Source organism: Callospermophilus lateralis, chromosome 3 (genome assembly GCF_048772815.1).
Source record: "Callospermophilus lateralis isolate mCalLat2 chromosome 3, mCalLat2.hap1, whole genome shotgun sequence".
NCBI lineage: Eukaryota > Metazoa > Chordata > Mammalia > Rodentia > Sciuridae > Callospermophilus > Callospermophilus lateralis.
Window position 1 is genome coordinate 59,743,655 of NC_135307.1, and position 17,917 is coordinate 59,761,571.

General features: G+C 32.8%; 1 protein-coding gene across 1 annotated transcript in view; it reads right to left on the bottom strand.

Moving 5' to 3' along the window:
- Map4k5 (mitogen-activated protein kinase kinase kinase kinase 5) overlaps positions 1-17,917 on the bottom strand; it is a 113,279-nt gene that overhangs the window by 52,497 nt on the left and 42,865 nt on the right. Inside the window, exons 6-12 of the mRNA XM_076850272.2 lie at positions 17,758-17,805; positions 17,628-17,670; positions 16,539-16,611; positions 12,868-12,999; positions 9,177-9,239; positions 6,977-7,058; positions 5,988-6,104 (exon numbers count right to left, since the gene is read on the bottom strand). Coding sequence (XP_076706387.1) covers positions 5,988-6,104; positions 6,977-7,058; positions 9,177-9,239; positions 12,868-12,999; positions 16,539-16,611; positions 17,628-17,670; positions 17,758-17,805 — 558 coding nt within the window. The remainder of the gene's footprint in view (positions 1-5,987; positions 6,105-6,976; positions 7,059-9,176; positions 9,240-12,867; positions 13,000-16,538; positions 16,612-17,627; positions 17,671-17,757; positions 17,806-17,917) is intronic.

Consider the following 17,917-nt stretch of genomic DNA (forward strand, 5'->3'; position numbering starts at 1 on the left):
TTCTTATTTTCATTGATTTATAACTTCATTTCATTATGATCTGACAGAATGCAGGGTAGTATCTCTACTTTTTTATATTTTGCTAATAGTTGCTTTGTGGCATAATATATGATCTATTTTAGAGAAGGATCCATGTGCTGCTGAAAAGAAAGTGTACTCACTTATTTAAGGATGAAATATTCTATATATGTCAGTTAAGTCTAACTTATTGATTGTATTATTAAGTTCTACAGTTTCTTTGCTTTTTTGGGAAGATCTATCCAGTGGTGAAAGAGGTGTGTTAAAGTCACCCAAAATTATTGTGTTGTGGTCTATTTGACTCTTGAACTTGAGAAGAGTTTGTTTGATAAACATAGATGCTCCACTGTTTGGGGCACATAATTGTCAAGTCTTGTTGGTGTATGGTTCTCTTGAGCAGTATATAGTGTCCTTCTTTATCACTTTTGATTAACTTTAGCTTGAAGTCTACTTTATTTGATATAAGGATGGAAACCCCTGCTTGCTTCCGCAGTCCATGTGAGTGGTATGATTTTTCCAACTCTTCACCTTCAGTCTGTGGATATCTTTTCCTATAGGAGGAGTCTCTTGGAGGCAGCATATTGTTGGGTCTTTTTTTTTTTTTTTTTTTTAATCCAATCTGCTAGTCTATGTCTTTTGATTGATGAGTTTAGGTTATTAACATTCAGGGTTATTATTAAGACATGACTTGTATTGGCAGCCACTTTTATTTATTTTTGGTATTAATGTGACTTGGTTTCTCCTTTGATTAGATTTTCCTTTAATTGAATACCTCCTTCTGCTGATTTTCATCCTTGTTTTTCATATCCTCTTTGTGGAGTATTTTGCTGAGAATGTTCTGTAATGCAGGCTTTCTAGCTGTAAATTCTTTTAACGTTTTTTTATCGTGGAAGGTTTTGACTTCATCATCAAATCTAAGGCTTAGTTTTGCTGGATAGAAGATTCTTGGTTGGTATCCATTTTCTTTCAGAGCTTGGTATATGTTGTTCCATGATTTCCTGACTTTAAGGATCTGGCTTGAAAAATCTGCTGATACACATTGGTCTTCCCCTATATGTGATCTGATTCCTCTCTCTTGTGGCTTTTAAGATTCTATCCTTATTCTGTATACTAGACAATTTCATTATAATGTGCCTTGGTGTAGATCTGTTGTAATTTTGTACATTTGGTTTCCTGTAAGCCTCTTATATTTGGTTTTCCAATTCGTTCTTCATGCTTGGGAAATTTTCTGATATTATCTCATTGAAAAGATTGTGCATTTCCTTGGTTTGAAACTCTGTGCCTTCCTCTATCCCAATAACTCTTAGATTTGGTCTTTTGATGCTGTACCATAATTCTTGGATGTTCTGTTCATGGTTTCTTACTGTCTTCACTGTGTGATTAACTTTAATTTCCAGATTGTAAACTTTGTCTTCATTATCTGACGTTCTTTCTTCTAAGTGATCTAGTCTGTTGGTTATGCTTTCTATTGAGATTTTTATTTGATTTACTGTATCCTTCATTTCAAGGATTTCTGATTATTATTATTTTTTCAGAGTCTCTATCTCTTTCTTGAAGTAATCCTTTGCTACCTGTATTTGTGCTCTTATCTTCTTGTTGGAGTGATCACTTTTTACCTGTATTTGCTCATTTAGGTCATTCTTTAATTCATAGATCATTTTAATTATGAACCTTTTGAACTCCTGTCCCTGGGTTCTGTTATTGTAGTATCCTGGTTTGTTTGGGGCACTTTCCTCCCTTGTTTTTTCATGTTGTCTATGTGTCTTCCTTTCTTGCAGAGTGCATCCTGAACCTGGGTCCTATGCAAGTCAGTGAGGGCAGATCTGGTCCTGGCCTGAGCTCCTGCAGTCGTCTGCTGGTTGAAAGGGGTAGTCCCATGCCAGAGGCTGGGCTCTGGAGGGTGTCTTCCAGTGGCAGGATGGACCGGGGCCTACTGTCTCCTTATCAATCTCTTTAGCCTACTTGATCCTCAAATTTTGGGAGAAATCTGAGGATTCTATCCTAAGCTTTCTTCTACTGTCATTCTAATTTGGTTCCCTTGGGTGATCAAATTTACTCCTTAAAGCATCTATTATATGTATATCTAATGACTCTCACATCTATATCTGTAGTTGAAACTTTGTTCCCCAGGCTACAATCATGAATCTAACTCTTTACTAGTCTTCTCTATTTGAAAGTCTGTGCAACATCTTGTTCTGTGTAAAACTGAACTCATCTTTATTTCCAAACCTCATTTTAATCTACTGTTCCTACCTCAGTATGTGTTTATATCCATCCAACTACTCAAGTCAAAATCTGGAAGTAATTTTGTTCTCATTTCTTATTCTTCATCCAATCACCAACTCAAGAAAATTCTTTTATTTTTAGTAGTGGGGACTGAACCCAGAGGTATTTTACCATTGAGCTACATTTCTAGTCCGTTTTATTTTTTGATACAGCTAAGCCACTGAGGGTCTTGCTAAGATGCTGAGATTGGTCTTGAACTTGTGGCTTTGAACTCCAGCCTCTTGAGTTTCCACCATGCTTAGCTCTCAGAAAATTCTTGAATTACTCCACTTCTTTTCATCATTGCTCTACCACCATAGTTTAAACTATCATTCTCTCTATCCTGAATAACTTGCACAGTCTCTTAACAAGTGATTAGTAATGGAATCACCATTCTGAATTCATAGAGATCTTTCAAACACAACTGCCCTCAAGTGAAAATCTAAAATTTTAACATGGTTTGAGATGACCAGTGTCTAGCTTTGTAACTTGTTTCCATCATCTCCTTCCTTATTTTCTGCTCTACCCAGACTTACTTTAGTTCCTTATTATTATTATTTATTAGTTCCTTAATAAATCAATTTCTTTCTTATCACCAGGCTTTCAAATATGATATTGTTTCCTCTGCTTAGCATATTTACTCTTACTCCCTTCAACTAATTCCAATTTATCCTTCAGATTTTCAGCAAAAATATCACTTTTATATGCCTTCATAATACCCTATATTTCCATTCCATAAAGATTATCACACATTGACATTATGTGTTGGTATTTCTGAATTTCCTCTGAGGCTATACCATAAAGAGAGGGATAGTATTAGTCTCATACACCACTGAATTTCCTCTGCAGCTACACCATGAAGAGAGGGATAGTGTTAGTCTCATAAACCACTGTACCACCAACTAATTGGTAGAAGGCTTTGCATCTGAAGAACTATAAAGAGTGATAATATCATTAAAGAGACAGTGAGAATTCTGAAAGTAGAGGGAATCTGGGAAGCCCAGAAAAGAGGTATGAAAGTAAAAAGAGTTGCATATTAAAATTATCAGTGAGAGATGAATTGGGGAATCAAGGAGTATCTAATTTACACTGATGCTATAAATTTTCATACTTTTTGAATCTTTAAGAAATTAAATTCTTTTTAAAAAATATTTATTTATTTTTAGTTGTAGTTGGACATAATACCTTTATTCCATTCATTTATTTTTATGTGGTGCTGAGGCTCGAACACAGGGCCCCGAGCATGCTAGGTGAGCGCTCTACCGATGAGCCACAATCCCAGCCCCAAGAAATTAAATTCTTATTTATTAATTCCAAGTCTGCAAATGATAGCTCAAATGAGGGGGGGTATGGAAATCCATGTATGGCTACTTTATTTACTGTTCTCAATTATAAGTCATTTTAACATTCAACAAAGTATTCTTTAGGTACTTACCATAGATGGGAGTATATCACATACTAGGCAATACAGAAACTAAGATGTCTAATGACTATTTCTATTAAGCACTTACATAGAAATGATGGTGCACACTAAAAATTAAATAAGAAAGAAGGCTGTAGAAGTAGTTCACCTGGATTTAAATCCTGGTTCCACTACTTATTAAGCTATATGATCTTGGGCAAATTACGTCTTAGTCCCTTATTTTACAAATGAGAACATTAATAATTGTACCTACTACTATGGACAATTTTGAGTAATTAGAAAAATTAATATGGAAATTATTTGTCCTAATATTTGGCACACGATGAGTACCAAGTGAATGTTAGTAATGATATTTATAAAGTATAATTTAAAACTTAAGAACATGAAGTAGAAAATTCTCTTTAATAAAAATGAATCAATTAACATGCAAGCTTCAGTTATGGATTTTTGCCAAAACTGAAGGTAGCGATAAAAGGGAAATAAAGGCATAAAGAGAAATAAATAGACTGATTCAGAGATACACAGAAACAAACAAATTATAAAAGGAGGAGAACACATAAAGAGAGACCCTGGTGCAAAAAATACTTGTGTTATATATAGTCATAAAGAGGTATCTGTCAATGAGCAGTAAGTCCCTCATCCTGATTTACAAGTTGTGGTTACATATAGTACATTCAAAATAACTTTACTATTTTTACTATTTTCATAGAAGGTAAGCATATTTATGGATAGTCCTACACGTAATTACATAAGATTTTTTTTGTACCAGGGATTGAACTTAGGGGCATTTGACCAGCCACATTCCCCAGTCCTATTTTTTGTATTTTATTTAGAGACAGGGCCTCACTGAGTTGGCTTAGCACCTTGGCATTCCTGAGGCTAGCTTTGAACTCTGTCTCAGCCTCTCAAGCTGCTGGGATTTCAGGCATGCATCACTATGCCTGGCAAGAAGTGATACTTCTGAAAAAGTATTGGAAAGGATAAATTTTCCAATGAGAATTTCAATTTACTTTTTAAAAATGATTTACATTCTGTCAATGATAAGCATTAAATAGAGCAACTTCAAAAATGACCAAATGGATTTCTAAGGAATCTCTTTTATGAAAAATCATATATACATATGATATGGATAAATTTTTTTCTTTTTGTCCAAAGTAATGTTTTTGTTTTGTTTTTTAAGAGAGAGAGAGAGAGAGAGAGAGAGAGAGAGAGAATCTTTTTTTTTTTTTTGTAGATGGACACAACACAATGCCTTTTTTTATTTTTATGTGGTGCTGAGAATCAAACCCGGGTCGCGCCCATGCTAGGTGAGCACTCTGCTGCTGAACCACAATCTCAGCCCCCAAAGTAATGTTCTTGAAAACTTTATTTCCTAGGAAACTGATAATGTCAATATATGGCCTATAAGAAGATCAAACTCTCATACAGAAACTAAGATCTAGTGAGAAGAGAAAGCACCTCTTTATTTCTGGGATGTGGGGGGGCATATCTGACTTTAAACTCAGTTAACCTCTTAAAAATTAAAGGCACCAAACTAGAAAGGAGATCACATTAAGAAGAAATAACCATACTGTGGCGTAGATGTAAAGTAGACAATAAAAAATTAATGGCTTAGAGATTTCAAAATTTTTATTTTTGATTATTTTAATTGTTCAAATTTATGGGTTATAGTGTAATAATTTTATACATATATACAGTGTGTAATAATAAAATCAGAGTAGTAAACATTTCCATATCTTAAAATGTTTAAAAATTTGTCTATTAGCAATAATTATATATATATATATATATATATATATATATATATATATATATATATATATATATTTAAATTTTTTGTAGTTGTAGATGAACAACATGCCTTTATTTTATTTATTTATTTTTATATGGTACTGAAGATGGAATCCAGTGCCTCACATGTGCTGGGCAAGCACTCTACCACTGAGCTACAGCCCCAGTCCTAATAATTATATTTTTATGGGTATAGTATGATATTAAAATACATGTATAAACCACATGTGCTGAAAAAGGAAAAAAGAACTAATCCTAGCAAGAACTAGGATTAAGAAAAATATCGACAAGTTATGTTATGTATATTAAAGCACAATTTTTTAAAAAAGCAAGAACTGACAACTACATGTAGAGTAAGTATAGTTCATATAATTAATTAACTTTTGTTGCTAAACTATTTTAACTAAATTGAGAGAGGGAATCAGAAAGTAAACTCTAAAGCCATGTTAAACATTTATTTTCAAGTATTAGGTTACAAACTCTTTCTTACCTCAAAATCATCATCGTCTCCTTCGGTGTAATGTGCATGATTGTCTGGATTGTTTACTTTGTCCAATAGTTCAATAGCCAGGGCCCTGGAGAGACCTGGCTGTCCAACAAAAGTATGCTAAGTAAAAATGAAACAAAATAATTTCATGAATACGCCTTCATGGCTTATAGAAAATGTTATTTGTAGTCTTTCATTCAATAACTAGCATAGACGAGCATAGGCATCTACTAATACAAATATTAGTAAAAACATTAATCAGCGAATGAATTGTTAATTATATAACTAAAAAAAATTTGGGGTAAGCTTAGAACATAAATAATTTCTCTATGTAAAGTTGTCTAACCTATGATAGGTGGTAAGATTACATCTTCAACTATAACAAGGACATTTATTTCTCATAACACTGATATGAAATTGAATACCACAATATGGTACATCAATCACAGCAAGAATAAAGCATATATACTTTACATTTGCATACATTTAATTCAGTTAAATTATAAAGATTTCTTAGGTTGTTTAATTACTATGACTTTTTCTCATTCAAAAGTATTTTACACATATATAAACTCAAAGAGCACACTATAAATTACACATAAGCAGCTAAGAAACGCAGTTAATTTTAGATGATGGCAACATTTTTGAGTTTTCTCTAAGGTAGGGGTCAGTAAACTATAGTGCAAGGGCAAAATCTGGTACACTGCCTTTCTCTAAATACAGTTTTATTGAGTATTAAAAATATTCTCATACATGTGTACTGTAAACGGATTCTTTTATGCTGCAATGGCAAAAGTAAGCAGTTGTGACAGAGACTCACTGCCTACAATATTTGAAATATTTTCTATTTTCTCCCTTACAGAAAGTTTGCTGACTCCTGTTGTAAGAGATAACTTACAGTTTTATATTAAAAACCTAAGTATTTTTGTTCTATTGAAATGTCTAATTACTGCATGACTACCAGAAATCCCTTCACAATTCCAATGACTTACTGTTAGAAGTCTTTCAGCAGTTGGTCTTTTTTTGGGGTTTTTAGTTAGTGCTATTTTGACAAAATTATGGAATGTTGATGACCTTCAAATAAAAGAGACATGTACAAAAATATCTTACTAATATTATTAGATTGTTGGTGTTATTAAATAAAATTAACTCAGAAGCAGTAAGGAAGTCTGAAACATGGAATTTTTTTCCTTACGTTTCTCAGTTCTACATAAACCAAAAAACTAAACCCAAAGCACAGTCTATTCCTTAGAAACATCTGGGTCAGTTTTGTATCTTAAGTACAATGGAATTAGGTAACAGTGCAGTAATATACAACCCATACAAATCAGAACAGGAAGAAACCAGTGTCAATTAGGTAGGCTGTGTCATTTATATAATTCATGTTCTGCTTAGAAGTAAAAACACACTTTTCTTATTGCCTAATTTATACAGTATTTACATTATACTATACCAAAAAGTTTTGCTATTCCAAAAGAGATGGATGGCACAAAGGGTAGGGTACATAATGTAAGTGACTATATAAATCCTAAAAAGGCTACTTAATTTCTTAGAAGAAAGGATAAATAAGGAGTGATTTTAGCAACTGGAAAGATTTTCCCACTATATGCATTGATGAAGTGGGGAAAGGAAGAAGATACAAATTAGAAGAATCATGTTTTGATTATTCATGAAAAAGAGGAGTGTTTTCAATACTGCCAAGATTCTACTGGGAGATACTGGACAAGAACCAAAGAAACCAAGTAATTTCAGTGACTAGCAATGACAACAATCACATGGCAATTCTCAGTAGAGGAATCAAATCACTGCACTGCAACTGGTGGCTTCTGACAGAGATAACATGCAGTCAGGTGGATCATAGAGTGGCAAAGGTTCTCCAGTGGTAATGACTAATCTGGAATTTGTACCTAATAGTCATTTGTTCCTGAATAAACATTCAGTCATTTTTGACATAAAGCCCTCATTTCCCAGATGGTTAGAAACTTTGGACAATAAGCAACAGGAAGAAACCAGTGTCAGTATAAAGGGATACAGCTAGTAGGAGGATATAAACTCCTTTGTTTCAATAGTGTAATTTGCCTTTCATTCCTGCCATGATCCCAAGACTGGCCTGGCTCCTAAATAAAACTAACAGTTAAGAATCTACTTGGGGGAGGGGTCTTAAATCTGAAATGAGCTACCGACTGTCTCACCAGAAAAATAAAATTTCTGGGGCTGTGGTTGTAGCTCAGTGGAAGAACACTTGCCTGGCACGTGTGAGGCTCTGGGTTCAATCCTCAGCACCACATATACATAAATAAATAAAAATAAAATAAAATGTATGGTATCCATCTACAACTATAATAACTAAATAAATAGGTAGACAGAAAAAATTTATATAACAGAATCAGGAAGCTCACAGACCTCAAGAAATCCATGTAATCTGGATGAAGAACTCTCGAATTTATGAACTTAGAAACTTGTTTGCCTGGTTAATTTTATAAAATGTGGAAAAGATATTACCAAAAAAATAAACTTCAATTTTCACCATTTAACTAATGACACTCTTAAGAACTATAATTCCAGGCAAGCTGCTTTACTTTATAATAGAAAGGAGAGATTAGGAAGAAAATAAGTAATAACTTCAAGGTTTTTTTAAAATATTTTTTTAGTTGTCAACCAATCTTTTATTTATTTATTTATTTACTTGTTTATTTATATGTGATGCTGAGGATTGAACCCACGGCCTCACACATGCCAGTGCAAGTGCTCTACTACTGAGCCACAGCTACAGCCCCTTCTTCAAGTTTTACAGAAGGAAAAACCAAGAGAAACTGACTGTAAGTGTCAACAGCATCTGGGAAATCTTTTCAAACATCATCATCCATGCAAGTCAATATATAATTAATGGATGTAAAATAATACAGATCAAAAATCTTCATATATTAATTTCAAATCCTTTCTTCACCATGCCTCTTTCTCAAGTTGCCAAGTTAAGAGAAACAAACGAGTTTAACAAGAGCAGTGGATTATAAAAGAACACTGAGTGGAAAATAAACCTAGATTCTTGCCATAACTGTGCAAGTAAATTAGGATGTAACTCTGGGCAAAATGCTTAATGCCTCTGGGCTTTGGTTTCATCATCTATAAAATAAAGGAACTATGTTCCTTCCCATTGTAAAATTCTATGAAACCATGTATTCATTAACTCACCACTTTGTTTTGTCCTTTAGTTTTGGAGGCTGAAAATTACTTTTTGACATTAAGAAGAGAGCCCTGAAATAAAAAAATTTTAGTTAAAAACAACACCAAGTACTTTTATTACTACAGCTAATAATCAATAAATACTCTGTAATGAATTTATACAAGACTACTATATATGTAGGCACTGAATAAAACTGTTTTGAGATAGAGAAATCAAATTTTTAATATTTTGGATAGCATATGCAAAATTTCTCCTACCTATAGAAAATATCTTTAAATTTCAAATAAGCCCTTATTCACAGAGCAAAGTTACCAAATGTTAGAAGTTTTACTACCATGATACCTATATAAATAGTAGAATATATTTTTTTATTTTTTTACTTTTTAGTTGTAGTTGGACACAACACCTTTATTTCACTTGTTTATTTTTTAATGTGGTGCTAAAGATCGAACCCAGGGTCTCGCACGTTCGAGGCAAGTGCTCTACCGCTGAGCCACAACTCCAGCCCTTGTAGTATATCTTAAGCACATGTCTATATAATTACATATAATTCTATAATACATATATATTTTTGAATTAATTTTTAAATTTACATGATAGCAAAATGCATTACAATTCTTATTACACATATAGAGCACATTTTTTCATATTTTTGGTTTATACAAAGTATATTCACACCAATTCGTGTCTTCATACATGTACTTTGGATAATGATGACTATCACATTCCACCACCATTTCTAACCCCCTGCCCCCTTCTTTCCCCTCCCACCCCTCTGCCCTATCTAGAGTTCATCTATTCCTCCCATGCTCCCTCTCACTTCCCCACTATGAATCAGCCTCCTATATCAGAGAAAACATTCGGCATTTGATGTATAGAATTGGCTAACTTCATTTTAGCATTATCTCCTCCAGCTCCATCCATTTACCTGAAAATGCCATGATTTTATTCTCTTTTAGTGCTGAGTAATATTCCATTGTGTATAAATGCCACATTTTTTTTTATCCATGCATCTACTAAAGGGTATCTGGGTTGGTTCCATAGTTTAGCTATTGTGAATTGTACTGCAATAAACATTGATGTGGCTGTGTCCCTGTAGTATGCGGTTTTTAAGTCCTTTGGGTATAGATTGAGGAGAGGGATTGGGTCAAATGGTGGTTCCATTCCCAGTTTTCCAAGCAATCTCCAAACTGCTTTCCATATTGGCTGCACCAATTTGCAGTTCCACCAAGTGTAGGAGTGCACCCTTTCCCCCACATCCTCACCAACACTTACTGTGGTTTGTATTCATAATAGCTGCCATTCTGACTGGAGTGAGATGACATCTTAGAGCAGTTTTGATTTGCATTTCTCTAATTGCTAGCAATGATGAACATTTTTTCATATATTTGTTGACTGACTGTATATCATCTTCTGAGAAGTGTCTGTTCAGGGCCTTGGCCCATTTACTGATTGGGTTATTTGTTTTCTTGGTGCTTAGCTTTTTGAGTTCTTTATGTACCCTAGAGACTAGTGCTCTATCTGACGTGTGAGGGGTAAAGATTTGCTCTCAAGATGCAGGCTCTCTATTCACTTCACAAATTGTTTCTTTTGCTGAGAAGAAACTTTTTAGTTTGAATCCATCCCATTTATTGATTCTTGATTTTAATTCTTGTACCACAGGAGTCTTATTAAGGAATTTGGGCCTAATCCCACATGATGAAAATTAGGGCCTACTTTTTCTTCTATTAGACGCAGGGTCTCTGGTTTTTTCCTAGGTCCTTGATCCATTTTGAGTTTTGTGCATGGTGAGAGATAGGGGTTTAATTTCATTTTGTTGCATATGGATTTCCAGTTTCCCCAGTACCATTTGTTGAAGAGGCTATCTTTTCTCCAATACATGTTTTTGGCACTTTTGCCTAATATAAGATAATTGTAATTTTGTGGGTCAGTCTCTGTGTCCTCTATTCTGTACCACTGGTGTGCCAGTCTGTTTTGGTGCCAATACCATGCTGTTTTTGTTACTATTGCTCTATAGTATAGTTTATGGTCTGGTATAGTGATGCTACCCTGCTTCACTCTTCCTGCTAAGGACTGCTTTAGCTATTCTGGGTCTCTAATTTTTCCAGATGAATTTCATGACTGCTTTTTCTATTTCTATGAGGAATGCCATTGGGACACATAGAGATATATTATTCTAACTTTAGGTTGGTTGTACATTTAACCAAAGACTGACTTCAACAATTATTTGAGTGTATAGGCAAATTGCACCTACTTCCTTTAAGAATATATTACAGAAATGTCAATCTCTGTTTAATTCATCTTTGACCCATTTTCCTTTGTACTATGGAGAAGAAAGATGGAAGACTTAAGAGGGAATTTTTAAAGTGCTTCATTTTAGTATTTCCTACAAAAACCCCTTCCAGGATTCTAAGTAAACTTTTTTGTTTTAAACATAGTAGATATTTTCTCATTTTAAAAATGAAATGATTCAACGGAAAAAAAATCTATATTATGTATATTCTTGCCATTCTAGTATTTTAAATTTTCTGCACTTCTTTGTATTTATTTAAATGCTAATCAATTATTGCATTATTATTATTATGTGTTCTAATTTTAAATCACTAATCAATTTTCCATGTTCATTTGGTATACACATATTCAAGGGCTGCCCCTAACTGCTAAACAATTTAATAATTCAGCAACTATCATTTAGATTTTTTCCTATTATTCTAAAATTAATAATTCTTAATCCTTGAATTATTTCCTAAGTATAATTTTCTTAGTAGCAGAATAACTGAAATATTTGTATTAACAAATAACACAAAATTATTTCCTTCAAAGTCTGTACCTATTGGCAATCAAGAGAACAGTAGATATCTTTTAACTTGTGTAGTTTTAGTTTTCCCCTATGTTTCTTTACCTGATACTTGCTCCTAAATACTCTATCTCCTATTGTCTTTAAATGAGTTCCTTATGTAGCACACATTAATTCATGGTTGATCATACATTAAGAGAACATTTTCCCCATTCTAATTTTCCCTTTGATTTTCTACCATTTAAAGTTAAATTTTGGTCCCATATATCTGTCCTTCAAAATATGAAAAAAACTTTCAAAAGCCCTCAAATATTTATTTCTGAATGACAATATATCCTAAGATATATGATAATTATTCTAAGCATAGTTATTTCTTCATAATTCCTAGACAGAGTAAGAGAAAGAAAATCAAATGAGATAGTAAAATAAAATCTCTTGTGCATTTTACCATTTCATATAGGACAAGAAACAACATCAATTAATGGAGGAATGAAAATAAAGACTCCAAAAGACTTATTTAATAATAACTGGCATGTCCTATTCTGATTATTAAGGAAAAATATTTTATGGGAAAACTTCAAACAATGCAGGCAACTCACTCTGTTTGAGGAGCAGCAATGCAACCAAGCAGTGTTTGAATGTAACTACTTACCAGTCCTTTACAATAGTTTTTCTATTCTGACATAATTAAAATAACTGTAATCCCAGTATCACAAGGTTTCCAAAGACCTGATTGATAACTGCATAATTTTCTTTAAATATTTAGTTATGAGTGGACACAATATCTTTATTTTTATTTTTATATGGTTCTAAAGATTGAACCCAGTGCTAGGAGAGCAGTCTACCTCTCAGCCACAATCCCAGCCCCCTGATAACTGCATAATTATAAATAATGAAAACACCTCATTGGATGAAGATCAAACATAGGTGGTTGAAGTTCTCCAAGTTCAATTGCAGTTATTCCCACAGCCCAGATATCACAGAGTTGGTTATAGCCACCATTCTTCTCTACTGCTGCAACTTCTGGAGCCATCCTAGAACCAATGAATGAACATAATATTTTCATTTTCAAAAAAATACTACTTCTTGTTATAACCATTAGATTTGGATGGAAAATAAGCTAAGAGCTCTTTACTAGGAAAGAAGAAACTTCACCAGGAAAGACTTAACACACACACACACACACACACACACACATACTCTCTCTCTCTCTCTCTCTCTCTCACATACACACATATACATACTCTTTTAAAATTTATTATTTAAAAATCTTGAATACTGGTGACCTGAGAAAAACCTTTCTTTTTACTTTAGTTTGTGTTAGGTGAATCTTGTTATGTAATACAGGAAAATGAAAAAGAATACCTAAAACACTGTGAAGATCACAGAAAACTTCCCAATGGAGATAAGACTTAAAAAATGAATCAGCAGGGAGCTAAATTGAGTGAAGAGTCATTTCAGATTGCAAATGCAGGAAAACAAGGAATGCATGTGAATCACCTAAAGGGCTGCTGGTGCAGGGCAACTCAGTATGTGTGATCCACAGATGAGATGGGCTGTACACAGCTAGTTATCATTCGGCAATAAGTACAGAAAGAGTAAGCATTCTCCCTTGTCCAAATGTATGACCAATTTTTAACAATTCATTTTTATTTTATCTTATAAAAGTATGCCTGTGATAGGAAATGGAAAAATATTATCCTTTGCAACAGATGTTTAAAAGGTCTAGAGAGTGTTCGGAAAATAAACCTTAGAAGTCGAAGCTAGATTATCAATGACCTACTGATTATAAAAGAATGTTTATTTAGATTTTCTAGACCCCCTTGAAAGACTCAATTATGACAGCAATCTTAATCCAGAACTCATGACAACATGAAGGACAGTGTGAGAGGAGGAAAAAACAGATACGTGAGTTTGAGAACTATTTCAAGTATACCAAGGAAAAAAGAAAAAGGACTTTTAGAAGGCTATGGTAGAATGAATAGGATAAACAGGGCGGACTGAAGATATTGACCTGAGTATAAAACGCTTGTAAGATCCTTATGTAGAGCTATTATCAAGTATATAGAAGACTGAAGGTCAACTGAGTAGCTGACTTGCAGTTACTTGGGAGTAAGAGGTGTATGATGGCATCTGACATTATACAGTACAAATGATACTACCCAGGAGAAATGTTCTTTTTATTTCAACATTTACTATTTAGAATTAACTTATATTTATATTGAATATCCACAAGTTGCTTTTATATGCATTTAAGTTACAAAAAGTTCTCTTAATACACTTTCAATTTAAGTGTGGTTAATGATATGTAAGATATATACTAAAAATGCTAACCTATAAATGTATATACTACATGTGAGTTCTATATATATACTAATGGATCCAGGACTGAAGAGAAGAAAATGATTACTATGGAGCTGAAAATTAAAGGCAAGTTTCATACAGGAAAGGTTGAGCTGGAGCACAGAAAAAGCAAATCAATTTCATTTCCTCTGCCCACTAGAATCATTTAGTGGTGGCTAACAGGAATGCCAGGCTAACACTGTTGTGCTTCCTGGCTTAGCTGCTGACCCATCAGTTTTCCATAGGTGATGAAAAGCCGAGTGTGTGTCACTCTTTGCAATGGGGAGAACTTAACATAAAAACAGGAAAAGGTATTCCTGAAGAGGTAACAAATACAACTAAAGTAGCAGTATTTCACATAGTATGATCAGGGAAGAAAACCAGAAAATTCTGACTGGAGAAGAGTGTTTACAACAGAAGAGGGAAATGGGAATTTCACTGAAGGGAATTCTAAAGATAACCCAACTTACCTGCATTTTCATATAACATTTACTGGGGATTTCCTGTTATTAAAAGTAGTATATGATAACTGAAGAGAATTTGGAATACATGAAAAAAATATGGAAAACAAGTGAAGCACAATCTCAACCAAAACAGTCATTCTTTCACACATTCTCATTCATACTTTTAACTTAAACATGTCTTTTATAAAACACATCTTTTAAATTCCCTTGCATATGCTACTTTTAAAAATTGTTAATGGACCTTCATTTTATTCATTTATTCATATGTGGTGCTGAGAATCGAACCCAGTGCCTCACACATGCTAGGCAATTGCTCTACCACTGAGCTACAACCCCAGCCCACATATGCTACTTTTTTTTTTTTTTTTTTAGAGGAGAGAGAGAGAGAGAGAGAGAGAGAGAGAGAGAGAATTTTTAATATTTATTTTTTTTGGTTATCGGCGGACACAACATCTTTGTTTGTACGTGGTGCTGAGAATCGAACCCGGGCCGCACGCATGCCAGGCGAGCGCGCTACCACTTGAGCCACATCCCCAGCCCCCACATATGCTACTTTTAATCTTGATATTTTGATTAGTAATCTGCCATAAGCTTAATCCACTGACTATTCATCTTTTACAACATAATTTTTAACATTTTTAGCATATTCTTCCTTTGAATTGAGAAGATGTATATGATTTTCTTAACTTATTCCAGGAGGTGATTCAGTTGTAAAGCACCCCTGGGTTCAAGCTTCATTACCGAAAATAAAAAAAAAATTAAAAAAACCCCAAAAGATGCTTATGATTTTTGAAAACATAACAGCTAAATTACTTTTCAAAAAAAATTTCTTTTCTCTTAACTTATTATTTATTTATTTTTCCCCAGACAAGCAACAATTTATTCTGGGCTATGTATAAACACTTTGAATAAAGTATTCAGTTTACAGAGGACTTTTCTGCATCATTCCTAATTAAATTGAGTTTGCAATAACATAGGCTTACTTTATTTATTTTTTTATTAGAGCTTTAAGGTTATACACGGTTTGGGTTCATCCTGACAAACTCATACATGCATGATAATCAATTTCAGTTTCTTCAAAAATTTTCTATCAATTTTCACAAATATTTAGTGATAGAAGGGATTATTCATGATTCCAGATGTTTTCCAATTTGATAGAAAAGAATATCATTGTTCACTTTATATTTTTGTTCATCAAGGGAAACACTTTTCATATTTTGTGACTTCTTATATATATTAATTTAATAACTCTGCTTTTAATAAAACAGTCTACTGACTTTTAAGAAGTTACATATTGAAGTATTAAACATAGGGTGGCATATTTTAGCCAGTATTTCCTGTTTTATTACTTAAATTTTAAGGTGGCAGACATGCTTGTTTTAAATTTTCATGTAAAAAGTGATCAATCTTTCCCTTTAAGGTTTTATGCCAAGAAAGCTTCTTCAACTCTTAAAGCAGATAATTAATGATGACTATTTTGGCATTAGGTATGAAGTATGGAGCTACTTTGTGAATAATAAATTATCTAAATTATTATCTGCTTATTAAAGAATCTAATCCTTTATATGAACTGTCAATTTCTATTGCAATAACTAAATTATTTTACATATTAAGATTTATTGCCATGTCTCCTATTGTATTTCTTTCTAAAATACTAAAACAGTATTTTAGAAAGAGTAACTTGCCAGTAACTGGAATTATTAAGTATAGAGATTGATCATTAACCATGAAGAGATAAAAATGTACCAATCACAGTAATCTCTTACCAATAAGGTGTGCCAATGAAAGATTTTCGCTTTGCTATAGTAGCTGTTATTTTTGCAGCAACCCCAAAATCAGCTAATGAAGAAAAAGAACAGAACAGAAAATTTTAAGTCTTTTCAGAACAAGTGATGTTTCTAAGTTTCAGTTTCAGTAATGTTATAGGCATAGCATTATTAATAGTTCAGATATTTACATCAGGTAATTGTACATAAATTGAATACCTAAATATTTCCTAGTTTCTAACAAACTCATTAAAAGAATTCAATAGCATTTTACTATAGTGAAAATGTACTTTATTAAGAACAAAGCGAATAAAAATACTTTTATTACAGGCTTACTGAAGTAAATTTGGGGAAGAACAACAACAACAAAACCATTAAAACAAATGGGAAAGACACATTTCTGAATTCCTTTTTATCTTAACAACAGATAAAACTATTTTTAAAAATGTCCTTTTTGCTGGGTGCGGTGGCGCACACCTATAATCCCAATGGTTTGGGAGGCTGAGACAGGAGTATCTCAAGATTAAAGCCAGCTTCAGCAATGTCGAGGTACTTAGCAACTCAGTGAGACCCTGTCTCAAATAAAAAATAGAAAATAGGGATGTGGCTCAGTAGTAGAGTGCCCATGAGTACAATCCCTGGTACCAAAAGAAAAAAAAAAAGGACTTTTTTTCTAAATATAATTTTTTATATTGTTTTGTCATTAAAAAGAGTTATAAAAAAACAAATACACATCTAGTTCATTTTTGTCATTTAATATATCAGGCGATTGTACTCTCATATATTAAAAAAAAATTTCTGATTGGATAATATTCCATGAGTGATAAAATGTAGTTTAACAGTTTTTCTATTGCTAGACTTAGGTTTCTATTTTTTCTACTATAAATAATAATGACTAAATACTTATATAAATCTGGTCTTTTCATCTTTAGGATTAACTTCTATAAACTGAGTCTCAGGAATAAATATTACTGGGCTAAAGTATAAACATTATTGTGATTCAATATGAATATTAAAATTAAATGTCAATTCTCATCTAAAATTTCATTAAATTTTTTGAAAAAAATTTAAAAATTTGAAATAACATACCTAATTTTACATCACCATGGTCTGTCAATAAAATATTTGCACCCTAAAACAAAAATACAAATTCTATTAAATTAGCATAAAAAATTTCTTCCAATACAATTAGCAATTTAAACATAGTAAATGAACTTACTTTGATATCTCTATGCATTTTGCCTTTAGTATGCAAATAGGCAAGACCCTGAGGTTTAAAAAAAAAAAGTATGTGTTAGCAAAATTACAAAGTTGACTCTAAAATTTTCTACTTAGTTCTCACTGAACAAAAAAACTAGAATAGAATGTCTTTCTTGGAG